At 34.6% G+C, this 15,352-nt stretch overlaps 1 protein-coding gene across 2 annotated transcripts; it reads left to right on the plus strand.

The window, feature by feature from the left end:
- Positions 1 to 1,075: 1,075 nt before the first annotated feature.
- LOC113494210 (UDP-glucose 4-epimerase) lies at positions 1,076 to 15,201 on the plus strand. Of its 2 annotated transcripts, none has more exons than XM_026872434.1 (7): positions 1,076 to 1,412; positions 10,749 to 11,007; positions 11,456 to 11,569; positions 11,934 to 12,113; positions 12,363 to 12,476; positions 12,820 to 12,991; positions 13,562 to 15,201. In XM_026872434.1, the coding sequence occupies exons 1-7, from the start codon at positions 1,393 to 1,395 to the stop codon at positions 13,795 to 13,797; spliced, it is 1,095 nt and encodes a 364-aa protein (XP_026728235.1). In that variant the 5' UTR covers positions 1,076 to 1,392; the 3' UTR covers positions 13,798 to 15,201. The 2 variants fall into 2 exon arrangements, with proteins under 2 accessions (XP_026728235.1, XP_026728236.1); XM_026872435.1 differs by lacking the exon at positions 1,076 to 1,412 and adding an exon at positions 3,371 to 3,592.
- Positions 15,202 to 15,352: the final 151 nt, after the last annotated feature.

Genomic DNA, 15,352 nt, shown 5'->3' on the forward strand with positions numbered 1-15,352 from the left:
AGCCTGTAGTCCTCTGCAGTGGCACAACAATAGATAAAGGATAACGTAGCTTAAATGCAAAGTCTGCGGGCTTAATACATCTTTGCAATGTTCTAAGGTACTGAGTACCTATAGTGGTTTCCCAACGATATTTTTCTTCACTTTTTTAGCAATTAGTTGTAACAACTTTGAAATACGCACATACCTTCGAATATATACTCTATTGTGATGAATTGGAACTTACGACCTTTGATGTGGCAGGCTAGCGTTATAAAACTAGGGTTAGTCAATAAATCTTCTCAATCATCGAGTCAAAGTGCATGTAAAGTATATTTTTTTCCATTATATATTAAGATAAATAAGACGTTGCTTTCTAATGTAATACGTCTTGTGTTTTGAAAGATGTTGTCATTTACAAAGAGAATGTAATTCACTACGTTATAGTCATTTATTATAGATATTGAAAGGACAATTGACTGCTGAGCAATAACCGTAGACGCAACCGCAAACGTGTGAGATTTTTGCGTTTTGCAAAAAAATTATGTATACTACATAAATGAGAGTACAGCTATTCCTAGACCGACATTCGAACATGCTGTATAAGGACATCGATAATTTTTAATGTGGTATAAAATAAAATCACAAACTTTCAAAATAAATTTTTCTTTTATACATATGGTAACATTACAGATTCGTTCGAAAATAACAAAATATTTAAATTAGACTCGAATTTATGCCAGAAGCTTTATTAAACTTATAAATATGAAATATAGAGTTAAATCACCTAAATAAACAGACACTTAAACGAAACATTTATGGTAAGGTGTAATCTGTATCCCAAGAACACAAGTTGGAATAATAGTGTTAAAAACAATGTTACAAGTCATTAGCACATTTTTAAAAAAGTTTTAAAAATATTTTTTCATTCATTTCTATTATTTATTTTGTAGTTTAATCGCAATTAAACTTATTTAATGACTTCAGATAATCAAGTAACATTGAAATTACAGTTAGACGAAATAAGATGTGAATGTGTCGGTTTCCAATTGCTAAAAAGTTTTGATTACAGGCCAGCTGAATACAGCTGTAATGTCAATGTCAATGTAGGCGGAGAACCGAAGTTCTGAAATTCGAATTCCGATAAATTTCTTTCAATATCTGCATATTCAGATATTGTAAATATAAAATCCTTTTCTGGATGAAACTATGGACACGTTATGATTCAATAGGCTAATTTTTTGGGTCCTATTATTTAATTTGAGAACTTACCGCTGAAAAAAAACAGAATTAAATAAACAAAGCTGTTTAATATAAGTGTTTCGGCATAATGTGCGGCGTATATTGTGTAAATAGACCTTGAAGCTCTAACAACGTGTGGTTTGGGCCAGCTGTGTGGCCAGAACTTGTTTAAAAATGAAACCTACCGAAAATGGGTATGTACTATTTAGAGAATTAGTTTTTTTTTTATCTTGTATATTTCTACGGTTATATCCGAGAATAATACAGGGTAAATGTATTTGTGTATTTATAAAAACCATACAGAACACTAGCTATCAGAGTGTCAATTCTGGGGGTCTTTTTTCTGTAGTATTTTGTATAATATATTCACCTTCATTACTGTAAATAATGTTGTTATTATGATTAGACAGTATATTACAATACAGCATAATAACTATAGAGTCCTTTTGTTCTATTATACTTGCCATACAATAGTATTACAGTAGGTTCTATTAATACAACACAAGTACCATAATTTTATTTACTATATCTTTGCAGTGACTTTAAAATACTCCGAATATTATTTGTTTCCATTGTCTATTCAGTATAATCCCTAATATTCTAACCCATTGAAGTAGTCGAGACTACCAGTAGAAATGTATTACGAAAAATATTTTATTTTGCATGTTGAGTGATAATATCATTTAGGATGAGAAACATCTCCCTATATAATAGAATACATATAAATATAAACAACAATAACACTCAATAATAACTATTTTACTGTGCGGAACTCACTACAAGAAAATATATGCACAAGAGTAATTTACATAATAATGAACAGTTTCTGTTTAGTAGAACTAATATTAATTATTCTCTTAATGTTATAAAATTAAAATTTATTTCCTGAATCATCATCATCAGCCTATCGCAGTCCACTGCTGGACATACGCCTCTCCAAGTGCATTTCCTGAATAAGCCTAAGTAATTCATCATATACTACCAGGAAACAAAATAAGTTTTTCAGGATTAATAAAAAAAGAATCTCTTAGAAGTCTCAAAAAAGGAGTCTTTTTAGAAATGAAGGTATTAAACAATACAGGACTTAGGATGCTTCCCTGAGGAACACCTTTATAAGCCGTTCATCACTGGCCTTCTTTCAAGTTTTCAGCTCATAATAAAGTTCAAGTCTCCTCCTATAAGTAGAAAGAAACTAGCTAATGATCTTTTCTTATCATAGCATTAAAGTTAAATTGAAAATATGCTTATCTTTAATTAATTTACTGTATAAAATGCTTTTTAATAGTCTGAAATACTAATGCGTTCTAGGATGTAGTTAAAACTTAACTGTTTAAAAGTACCTCTCTACATATGTATAAATTTTGAATACATGTATAAGAATAAGAAAGAAATTTATGTAAAAATTCAAGCAATCAATCATTTGGTTTAAAATGAGACAGTTGCTATCAAATATTACAAAACACACAACTCAACAACTTGATACAAACTCTGATAACGTAATCTGCACGTAATTGTTCACCATTCACAACATATTTAGCTTACGCTACGCTATGTTGACTTAGAAATAATATGGCCCCAGCAAATGCGGTATATGACCACCGCATTTGCTGGGGTCACTCTAACGAGGAATGCCATTAATTATCGCGGTTATGGACGTACACCGTAGGTGTTGCCACTGCCGTTCAGCGTTAGGCGATAGCTCAAGTGGCGGTTCATCAAAAAATCAACGTAATAATTGTTGCGCTAATGAGCATTGACGTTAGCCACTTGTGTGACCCTGGCATAAGAAATACTGCTTAACAGATTGTAGTACGCGTTCGGAAGTGAACGTCTCCTTTTCTTTCTTGGTGTGCGATGAAGTACGCGTACCGGTCTGAACGCTGCAGATGTTGCACGGCGGTTGCGGTTTAGTCAGTAAGGGTCCGACACTACCCACTTCCATCCTATGAGATGTCCTTCGGGGGCGGAAACGGCGAGTCCCAGGCTCTTCCGGACTAAGCCTGAACCGCCGTGCTACGTCATCCGCGATTTTGTGTCCTGAATCGTTCATACACCGACCGCGGAGCCGAATCGCGACCCTGCCACATTAAATAAATAATGAAAAATCCGTGTTTCTAAAGATATTAAATCAAAACAGGTGTTTCTTCGCTTTGTCTTTCATACAATACGTAAAGCTGCTTAATATCGTGAGTGTAGTGTAAATCGTGAGTTTTCTGACAATTGCCGTGTATAACAATAGCAACGTAATCAATTGTGGCGGTTGCTCAATATATTTCCGCCTCAACAAAGTGTACAATTTGATAAGAGCTCTCCGCAGTGACCTATTAGCTTTGCGCTCGATCGCGTGTGCATCGTTCCTGTATCGCAAAAAGAAGTGAGTTTTTTTTCTGTGCCGGCCACTCAATTTTTTTATCGTGTTTTATTATTTGAAAGAGGTTTGTTTGAAAATCTTGAAAGGTATTTTTTGACACTCGGCTTTATATTTCATTTATATTTAAAAGTTTGTTTAAATTCATTCCTCAGTCTCATCTCGTCTTCATAATATTAAATTGTCAATTATTTAAACTTTATTATTATTCAAATTACGTTTAAGACGGTTGAATTAATAAATGTTGTATTAAGTGCAATTGTAGAGTATTTAATTAAGATACAAATGCAAATAATTGAATTGCTTAAGTGTCTGATACCTTAATTCATTGGACACGTGATAAATTCGCGAGACTTAATTAAAAGTCACAATTTTATATTTGCACTGTAATCGATTTTACGATGTTACCAAGTAGCTGGTTAAGAAATTACATCAGTTTTCCCGTCCCACCTCTGCGTAATGAGTTGTTTATACGTAAGGAAAATGTTTATAGGTAGATAAAGTTGTTTCTCATAAGATTCAATGTTTGTACTTGGTACTTGTGGCAATGGGAAAAGAAGCCCTTTTTCTGACCAAATCAAATCTTTTCGCAGTCTTTCGACCATGTCTCTCTCTAGTGGAATAAAATAACTTATATCTCGCTTTATTTTCCTTTTTATCTTAGTAAGAGCTAAACTAGTTTAGTCTGTCTCCTTCCGTTATTTGCCCATAGCACAAATTGTCATATATTTAGTATTACTATTTGATAATGCTTAAGAACTGTTCTGAAGAATATTATTTACCGCTAAAATCAACCATTTCTCCTATCGCATCTCCTTGCAGAGATTTCTTGAGGAAACCAAAAGGAATTCATGATGCAATGACAAAATGGTGCGTTTTTCACGTGAACACCTTAGTAATAAAACGACTTTGTACATATTTAGATAATTCCGATAAACTTTTATGGCCCAATAAATAGTTAATCGTGTAAAGTTGATAAATCCATTAGGAGCTTAATAGACAATCAGTCATATCTTATGTTTCCGAAATGAATTTTTACGTCAAACTTATTATTGAATATTCGTTTTATAAGTCGAAGTTAGTGTATTCATTGCTTTACTATATCTTAAAATAAGGATTCGACAAAATATTTACGGTTTGATATTTCATGCATTAATAAAAAAATATCCCGTCGAAGTACACGGGGTATAGGCCAACAACTACAACTGGACATAAGACATAGGCCTCCCTCTAGTCGCGCCATGTTTGCTAATTATTATTTTTTAAATTGTAATATCTACTTGTAACGTATAGAATTATTAAAAAAAACGGAGGCATAGAATAATGAACCCTTCCCTCGGTCCTTGTTATAGACCTACATTACCTACTTACATTTTGGACAATATTAAAAAGACATTTCTCCTTGCTGCCTCTGTTACCTTGCTAAAATCGAGAGTTCCTTACAGAAGTACTTGGTCGTCTCGATAAGAAGCAGCAACTCACGGAAAATTTGGTACTAGGGATCCCAGACTAATATCGTTGCCTCAATATGAAAGAAAGAAAGAAAATACCTTTTATTGGACACAAATGTGGTCAAGTTTACTATAATTAAGACTCATATTCCTCTTAAGCGTCGCAAACACGCAATACCTCGCTCAGCTTAATGCGGCGACCCTGAGCGAGACGGAGTCTCTGTGCTGTTTTCCGCATTTACAACGTTAGACGTGCAAGTGAAAGCATTATTTTTAATTTTAAAATTTTCCTCAAATTTGTCTCATTCAAGAAACACGTTTATGTCACTAAGAAGTGCTATCATTACGTGTTTGTCTACTCGGAGATAAGCAATTGGAAGGTTAAGGTCAGTCAGATACAAGTCACGATATTTTGATTGTACATGTGCGTTTGATTTGCGGATCTTTTCAGTTTCTTGTATCCGTACTAATATTATAAATGCGAAAGTAACTCTGTCTGTCTGTCTGTCTGTCTATCTTTCTGTCTGTTACGCGTTTACGTCTAAACCACTGAACTGATTATAATGAAATTTGGTACAGAGATAGAGTTGACCTTGAGAAAGAACATAGGATAGCTTTTATCCCGGACTTTTGAAGACTTCTCTTGGAAACGCGATATAACCGACATCGACGCGGGGGAAGACGCGGGCGAAAAGCTAGTGTACATATAAACTTAAAACTTAAACTAAATAGGTTTTCTGATTGAGATTCAGTACGGTTCGCGACACTCCGGTCAATACAAGTACAACTAGTCAATGTAATCAATTCCCAATTATTGTGTTGAAAAAATGCTTAGAATGAATGAAGGAATAATGCCAATTTAATCCAATTTCTTTCATAATTCATCGGCCATCGTAAATAGCAGAATCGGGGCCCTGTGCGGTTCCTATGAGCTTTTAAAAAAGGGCTGTTGGACTATGCGCTATGTAAAGTACAATTTTGCTTTCACATTGGTAAACATGACTTTTTAACAGGCTCATATTAATTTAATAATATCTACTGATTCTGTAAGGCCCACGAAATGATTCTCAAGTGTCAGTGTTGAACTGTTAAGGTGCTTGAGACGTGCGAATCTTAAAAAAAATTATGGTGGGTGAAAATAGATTCAAATCAGAAAACTTCGTCATTTACATCGCTTCGTATAAGGTGCTATTTTAGAGATTGATTTCCATCTTCCTGAATTCATTAATAACGTAAAAATGATAATTAGTCCTTATTTATATCTATACTTCTATACTAATATATAAAGCTGAAGAGTTTGTTTGTTTGAACGCGCTAATCTCAGGAACTACTGGTTATAATTGAAAAATTCTTTTTGTGTTGAATAGACCATTCATCGAGGAAGGTTTTAGGAAGATTTAAAATGTGGAAAAAAACAGGGCATCAAATCATAAATTATATCTTCTAACCGCGCGGACGAAGTCGCGGGGAACAGCTAGTATGCTATATTTAATTTACAGGCAAAAGGTTTTGAGTATATTTTTTGCCTAAAATTTGATTGCTATTCACTCGTAATATCCCGATTGTGAAAGGAAAATTAAGTAATGATATTGGACCGGAAATGATTGGTTTAATCTACTCCTGTTGTTAATTTGTACAACACTAATCCATTACAATAATTAAAGATAATTATCGTACATAAATCTTTCTTACATGAATTCTCAATTACATGGTACTTAAATAGATAGGCTATCTAATTGTTTTAAAAGTGACTAATGGTCAAAAATGTTCGCAAGTACATATTAAAATTCTTTAATTAGTAGGATGAAATCACAGATGCATTCATGTATTTAAAATGAATCGATGAAGTTTCCTAAAACAATAGACTTTATCTATAACATCCTCATAAAAATTGAATTCTCGTTCGACGATATTTCATTTGAACGGTGGCACTAAACAGATTTCAAAATAAAAGTAAAACAAGTGAAGCACGTTTTCAAAATCTCGATATTATTGCAATTGATTTTTGTTTTTTTTTTCGCGTGTTCGTGCTAGCACTTTTCTATACATGGACCAGTTGAAATTCAATTCAAAACACAAGAAGGTATAGTGGTTTCTATGGGCCTAGGGGCCCCGAGACAACAAAGGAGTGGTTCAAGTTATTTTCATTCAGTGATAATTTTATCGAGCTTTTTTTAGATGCATAGTGTCAATAATGAGGGCTTCTACCGTGGTTTCATATTTTTTTTATTTCAAAAGGGAGTGCTGGGCCCCTAGACATAGTGGTGGGCCCCTGGTCATAGTGGGCCCCTAGGCACTGGCCTAAAGTGCCTTATGGATAATACGGCTCTGTTTACGCGAATGTTAGACATTGAACTGAAACTACTTTTACGGATTTATCGCGGGATTTTATATCAGTCTGCCCGTGACCATGATACCTGCAAAGGTGTCGAAACGTCGGGAACTAAAATCTAAAATTAAACTGCAAAGAAATCCTTAAAAGTAGTTTCATTTCAACAAGGTAGCGTGGTTGTAACGTTACTTTGCTACGATCTCTGTTACATTTTAAGTAACTTTAAACATTCTAATCACAGGTGCAATATTATAGCTCATTTGGAATAACTTATTGTTACAACATTTTACTTAGCAGGTTACTGTGCTATTTATTCTATACTAGATACTTAATTTAAACTTTGAAGAAACGAAAGGGCCTCTTATGAATGCTAACATGTTTACTGCCCGCCTCCCCCCCCCGCCTCAATTCTGCTGTTTGCAATGGTCGAAGAATGAATGAAAATTGGCTTAAAATTATACTTTTCGTATTCTTATAATAAATAAATATTTTTTTTTGTATGGGACGGTACACTCAACGTCAATACAATGAACATTTATTCATCGGCCATTGTAAATAGCAGAAATGGGTCCTTGTAAGTTTGTGTATAACATCTAATATACTAATTATGTCCTTCATTACGTAACAGCCTTTGCTGAAGCCACTTAAGATAGCCGATTGTGTGTCAGATATGAACTAGCAAAACTGTTAATTATTGCAAAAGTACATTGAAGAGGTTTCAATTGTTTGAATGAGGTATAAATTGTAAAATAATAATGAATACGCAGATTAAATACTGAACAATGCAAATATGAAATAATAACTTTAGGAACGAATTTCCTTTTTTTGCAAGTTAACGGTACTTGCAAAAAAGCTACGCAAGAAATCTAATAATTTTATTGTGTGATCCATGAATGCTTGCCCTGAGTTCGGTTATCTTTTAGCATGTGAGTTGAATGTTTGTGAAACGTTCTCCGGGAGCCGTTAAGAAAAAAAGTGGTAAAACAAATCGTTACAATTGTTTGCAAATAAAGCAAATTGAAAATTAAAGGAAATAACAAACACTCGCATTACACAACACTGCTAATCTAAGTAGATTCAGTATTCCTAGAAACTTAAACATACGTATGATATATAAATTTCGACGAATTGTGCAAATTAATCCGACACAAACTATGTTAGATAATCAGCAAATATTTATCGCAATCAATGAAAAATCAATGTACATGACAATACAAGTAGAAAAACAGTTTTTATCCAATTACTGAAGTATTTTATGATATGAAATGGAAACCAGACAAACTGGCGGCTTCATAGCTCTTGAAGTTGAACTGTTTGTGGCTGTGGAAGCGAGAGGCCGCTCTACGATGTGTAGTGTTCCGTCTCGTTTTGCCATTATCCTAGTTTACTTACCTCACGCATAGCTAATGCGGCGCTAGAGTTGTTTGTTACTCTTTTTTGGCTTTGAAAAACTTCATGGTCTATGTAATTATATTTTATTTATATTTTATTATTTTTTATATTTATATTTTATATCACATCGGCAAAAGCGCCTCCTAGGATTCACTAGCAAAAAATAAGGTGCTTCTTTATTATTTTGCGTCTTTCATTTCAACAATTACTACAGTTAATTACAAATATAATAATCGAAAGAAAGAAACCGTATAAGGATAAAATGTGTGACATAGGTACCTACTTATATTGAAACAGGCAAATAATGAAGATTTCCATATGAGACTTCGTTAATTTAAGTCAAAGTCAAAGTGTATTTGATTATTGAAACACAGGTAGCGTAAAACATAAGGTCTTGTCACAATTAAAAATCATTATTAAGTAGGTACTTGTTAATTTATCCTACTTCGTTGAGTGGCAGTTTTCGGGTTTATACTGTAAAGGCTATAACAATCTAAAATAACGCAGCTTTCTGTCTTTAAAATAAATAATTCAATCGGTTCTGTTTTTCTGATACAAAGTCAGAAAGTTTATTTCTTTAAAATAACTGTTTGGCAGCTTTAAGTACCTTGAAATAGTATTTATTGAGTAAAGAAGAGAATTTGTAAAGAATGAGTGCGTAATTTAAAAAAGTTAAATAATTAATTATGTCTTCAAAGAATGTGGCATTGTCATCAATATTTAAAACATTTCTTAAAACAATTGGAGTTGTTTAACTTGGAGTATTGTTTAAACTTCTGTAGACGTCAATTCTTGTGAAAACAAAGAGTTATTGATATTAAGAAACATATATAACGAAGTAAAAACTTATATTGGTTTAAAAATAAATAGCAGATGTCTTAAAATCTATATGGCACGCTAGAATACGCAGCTTGTAGCGAATTGACTAGCCTGTTGGTCAAGTGGTAACCCTGACTGCTCTATCAGAGGTTGTGGGTTCGATACCCACTTAGGACAAATGTCTGTGTGGTAAGCAAGTTTGGTTAGTTTGAGACTAGACGTCTTTGAGTTTAATTTGTGGAATATTATTGTATTATTCTACATACATTTTATAACATAAGAAACGTAGCGACATATACACGTGTTTTGCTACAGAATTTTACGATCGCACTGACTATAACCCATAAAATTAGTTATAACCCTAGTAATTTGTGACGAAGGTCGAACGTTTGTCACGGAGTCAACTCAATGAATGCAATTTACATTTACATACTTATTGAGTTAGTTAACATTACGTTTTAAAAAATCCTTTGCTTTTTCCTTGGTGACAACTGTTTTCGTTTACACAAATGGCAAAGGACGCAATCCATAAAGGTGTTTGCAGGATAAAATCGATAGGAACTCGCTGAATAAGGATAAAATGAGTGAGGATGATATTGCAGACCATTAAAGGAGAGCCTTTGTCATCAATTGTGGACTTAAGTCCCGTATTTAATACTTACTCCGTTAGCTCAACGACCCAAATTACGTCTTGGCCTCTGATACGAGGCCAAGACACGATTTGGGGCCCGTATTTAATCCTCATCACGCATCAAGCAGAATAATTTCAGATCATCAATCTTAAATCCTAAAAAAAAACAGTTAAAAAAGATGTTCATCCTGTCGAGATGGTTTCACAAATATTCAATTTACAAGTACCAAAGGCAACTGGACATTCAATAACTTGCATTAGGGAACACAAAATAAACTGTCCAAGCGGAGGTCGATCTTCTAGCATTAAAACCACGCACTATTGCATGTGCTAGCTTTGGCACTCTGCTACCCTCGAAGTCATTTTTAATACTTAAAACTTAATACTAGATGGGCTCAGGAAGCGGTAGCAGGATGATCTAAACCCTAGCCGCGTGAGCTGGTTCCATGTCCCCAGAACAGAGAATCTTCGAAGGATTTGGGCTAAATAAAAAAAATACGTTTCCGTTTCCTTCAATATTTTACCGTTTCTTTTCAGCATCACCATGACACCGGCAATACTCGTGACGGGCGGCGCGGGCTACGTCGGGTCTCACACGGTCACCACTCTCCTAGAGAGACAGTCGGGACAAGAATTTGAAATAGTTGTCGTTGATAACTTGAGCAATGCATACAGATCGGAAGGCCAGAAGAAGCCGGAGTCACTGAGGATTATTGAGGAGATCACGAATAAGACTATCCACTTCTATGAGCTTGATATTAGGGATGCTGATGCTTTGAGCAAGGTTTTTGAGACGGTGAGTTGGTTTTGTCTGTTTTGGGGTAAAGTTGTTTTTTTGTGTTAAAGCTGTTGGGTGTTCGGGTCAAGTTTATTTGGATAGTCCACGCGTTATGTAGAAAATATATTACAATTTTTAGATATTCGGAATCTAAGTATTACGAATTTGTGATCTGTCTTAGTTCGTTTGAAAGATAAACCCTAAATGTAATAAATGTTCTTAAATATGAGAATACGAGAAATCTGAAGCCACGAGACCGCTAAGTTCTAAATAGCATCTTAGACGTATCCATACTCCGCGAAGAAATATTTCATCTAGTGGTTAGTCCGAAGCAATAGCTAGATATTGATGATCTATCATGTATTAATATTAAAGTTTAATATCTGTTAACAGAATAGTATATTTTTTGTCAAACTATAATATGGACAAATACCTTACAAACTAATGATAAATAACATATTTTCAGCACAACGTAGAATGTGTGATCCACTTCGCTGCGCTGAAGGCAGTCGGCGAGTCCGTGGAGAAACCGCTGGAGTACTACCAGGCCAACATCGGCGGAACATGCACTCTCATGGAGGTATTTATTACAAAATAAAAACTATCTTAACGTTTTGCTGTGTTCATAGGTCTATGTACCTTTCTAAAGTTGAGCTGTCTTTTCGCAGTTAGCCAGTAGATATGAAACAGTTTATTGTATCTGAAATGCTATCGTGTTTCGGAAATTATTTTATGTCCCAGACCTCATTATCGGCATAGTCTCTTGTCTTGTCTTTCAAGGTTCTGCAGAAGCAGAAAAAAAATGCATAACCATTGTTTTTGTTACAAAAAATCCAGATCTAATTAACTTTAGCATCCCCTTCTCTACTTACTATCTCATATCTCTTTAGAATATTAAGGACATAATTTATAAAACACCTAATGTACAATATTCTCATCCGCAGACAATGCGTAAGTACGGTGTCTTCAAGCTGATCTACAGTTCGTCGTGCACAGTGTACGGCGAGCCGGAGCGGCTGCCGCTAGACGAGGGCCACCCCACCGGCCGCGGCCTCACCAGCCCGTACGGCAAGTCCAAGTACTTCTGCGAGGAGATCATGAAGGATCTCTCTATCAGTGATAAGGTAACATCTGGAAACATTTTGGTTATGTATTAAGAGGGGCTGTTTGTTTTGGTTCCCCTTTTGATTTTTGAGTTTAATTTTTCTCCATGTTGAATTTGTTAAGCTTATTTTTATATTTGGAATAAGTGAAAATGCTTGTAATTTTTATGGCGGATTTGATAGTTTCAATTTTCATACCCTGTAGTGTACCCATTTGAGATATTTTTGGATTCCATTACAGATAAAAACAATTTTTGTCCTCTATTCTAGAAGTGGAAGATAATATCCTTGCGGTACTTTAACCCTGTGGGCGCGCATCGCAGCGGCCGCATCGGGGAGGACCCGGCCGGCATACCCAACAACCTCATGCCTTTTATTGCACAGGTAAGTACATGACATACCATACACTGGTTACTGACTTTGGGATTATGGTTTATTCCAAGATGTTTATCTTACAAACTTATTGCTCGTAGAGTCAGTGGTTGAGCTCAGTCAAAACCACAATAGGCGACGTGTCATTTGAGTGATCCCCGAATGTTTTTCCTGGGTTTGTTTGATCACTCAATTTGAATGTTTGTGTAGTAGTATGGTATCTCAGGAGGAGGTGAATTTTGAGTATACATTTTTGTTAAGTCCCGCTTTTACAAGAAACGTGTTTCCCAAAATTTACGTAATACGCTCTTCCTACATTGTCCTAGTAATTTAGTTTCCCTTCTCTTAACCGTAGGTCGCTGTGGGTCGCCTCAGTGAGCTGAAGGTATTCGGCAACGACTACCCGACACCTGATGGCACCGGCGTGAGGGACTACATCCACGTCGAGGACCTGGCTGAGGGCCACGTCAAGGCCATGAAGCTATTCCAGCAACCAGGGTTCAGCGGGTTCCATGCTATTAACTTGGGTAAGGAAATATATTATATGAGTAATTATTTCAGAAGGTCTTATGCCAGAGAGTGGCATAGATGACTATCTACGGTCCATCATTATGTCTCTGATTATGGTATTTTAAATAGATGGTTGTTTGGGATCGAATCGGGAATAGGACTTAATTGTGTGTTTTGTGGTTAACTGACTTATCACTTATGACTTGAGAAATGAATTGGAAGTTTAAATAATGTTTTACCAATTATCACACGTAAAAGCATGCTTTCACAATGAAGAAGCATAGTCTGAATTATGTGAACACTATCTTTTTCAAAAAGTACATTTATCTTGTACTAATATTGAAGTAAATACAAAAACAGTAAATATAGGACAGATCCTTTTAGGTAAGGAGTAACTCGTTAACGTCATTGAAAGAAACCTGTTTCTTCACGGGGACATGATCCAACATGCAAAGCATTGTAGAGAGTTTTAACTGTAAAATGAGAAAGGACCTCTGTATAGAAGAATAGGAACAAACGGCCAACGATAGCCACAATTCTATATTTACTTACCTATACATATAACAATTTGTTTTTACGTACTCCAGGTACCGGCACTGGCTACTCCGTCCTCGAGATGGTGGCAGCATTCAAAGCCGCCAGCGGCAAGGACATTCCGTACCGCATCATAGGCCGCAGGGCTGGTGACATCGCAACCAACTACTCCGACGTCGCTTTATCACATAAACTCCTCGGTTGGAGAGCAGTTAAAACTCTAGAAGACATGTGTGCTGACACCTGGCGGTGGCAGAGCAAAAACCCTAATGGTTTTAAAACCAGTTAAGGGTACTGACTCGATAATTCATTTTATTTTTTGGCTGGAGTAAGGTGTGGAAGCGAGATGGTGCGTTATATGTAGAGCGTTATCTCTTTCCCACAATTGCTACAATATCTGGTATGTTTGAATTTTTGGCTTAATGCAGTTTAAGTGAGAGGTTTTGGAGAGTAAAACTTGAATTATTATGGAGTTTAGAAAGCCATAAATAGTTGTATTGTTGACGTAATGTTTGTCTTTTCGGCCTATTTAGTATCAGATGATTACCTTTTAAAAGTACGGTAGGTTACGTGCAAGCGAGACGCCGATACACAGTATAAAGCGGTCTCTTTTTCGCAACTACAAAAGTCGGAAGTTATTATAAGAGGAAGTGGTTGGGTCCATCTAACAGCCCCAGCATCTGTTTAATAGCTGCATAAGTAAAATTGTGTTTCAGTTCAGTCAAATATATACAGGAATAAAGAAGTGTATATCAAGTCAGCCAGTACAAATTAAACGAAAGTACCAAATAATTATGGTTACCAATCCCGGTATTTAAATAGATATATTTATTTTTTTATTTGTACGAAAGGCTCAATTTGCCATGTACCAAACAGTAAAACGAAATCGAATAATTTATTTTTAATTTACCAAATTAATGTTCAACGTTCCTATTATGTTGCCATGTTTATTTTTTTAACTTTATAAAATAAATATTTTTGTATTTATAATATTAATTTAGGACCAAAGCTATACCAAATACATGCCAAAGCATTTACTTGTTGTAAAATTAAAAACGTTAATGTTTAAAATATTTATCTAAGTTTTTATTTATGACGAAATGGATAAAAATATCTATTTATTTACGCCTTTAAAGAGCGGTTTTTGTGTTATTATGATTTCAATTAGTCGAACTATTATTTATTGATAAAGTGCATTTATAAATAGTGCCATTTCTTAAAACGAAGTACTGTATGTATTTTCTTATTTTACTAAGTCGAGGCCTCAGAGGCTTGAATAATATAATATTATGTTATGTATTATGTCATAATTTAATGTTAACGCTGCCATTGTTGCAAAAGCGTGATTATGTGTACATGGTACAGTCAGCAAATAATAAAACGTGACCTATTTCAAATACGTTTAAATAATCACCTAAAAAATATATTTGGAAATATGTATATATTCCTCTTTTACAATTTCAGGAATATGGCAAAAAAAATACATTTGAATATTTATAATATTAAAGGAAAGAAACTGAAGCCCAAATAAGTTGTAAGAAATTGTTTTTTTTTTCTTTTTGCTGACTGTATACTAGTAATTCTAATATTTAGTCTTTGTCTAGGTGCTAGTTATACCAAATTATAAAACATTGAACTGCTAATCATTCCTCTTCTATTGCATTCTTATTTAATTTATATTTTGCGGTGCTAATAATAGTTATTATTTTAATTATGTCTGTATGTTTTGTTGCTGTAATAAAATGATTATATTAGAAAGTTGTATGTTTTTACCTTTTAGTTAAAAGTGTTTACGGATATCCCCGAGCTGGCAAAGACCTTTACCAAAATCCTCCCACAGTTTC

Source organism: Trichoplusia ni, chromosome 5 (assembly GCF_003590095.1).
Source record: "Trichoplusia ni isolate ovarian cell line Hi5 chromosome 5, tn1, whole genome shotgun sequence".
NCBI classification, from domain to species: Eukaryota; Metazoa; Arthropoda; class Insecta; order Lepidoptera; family Noctuidae; genus Trichoplusia; species Trichoplusia ni.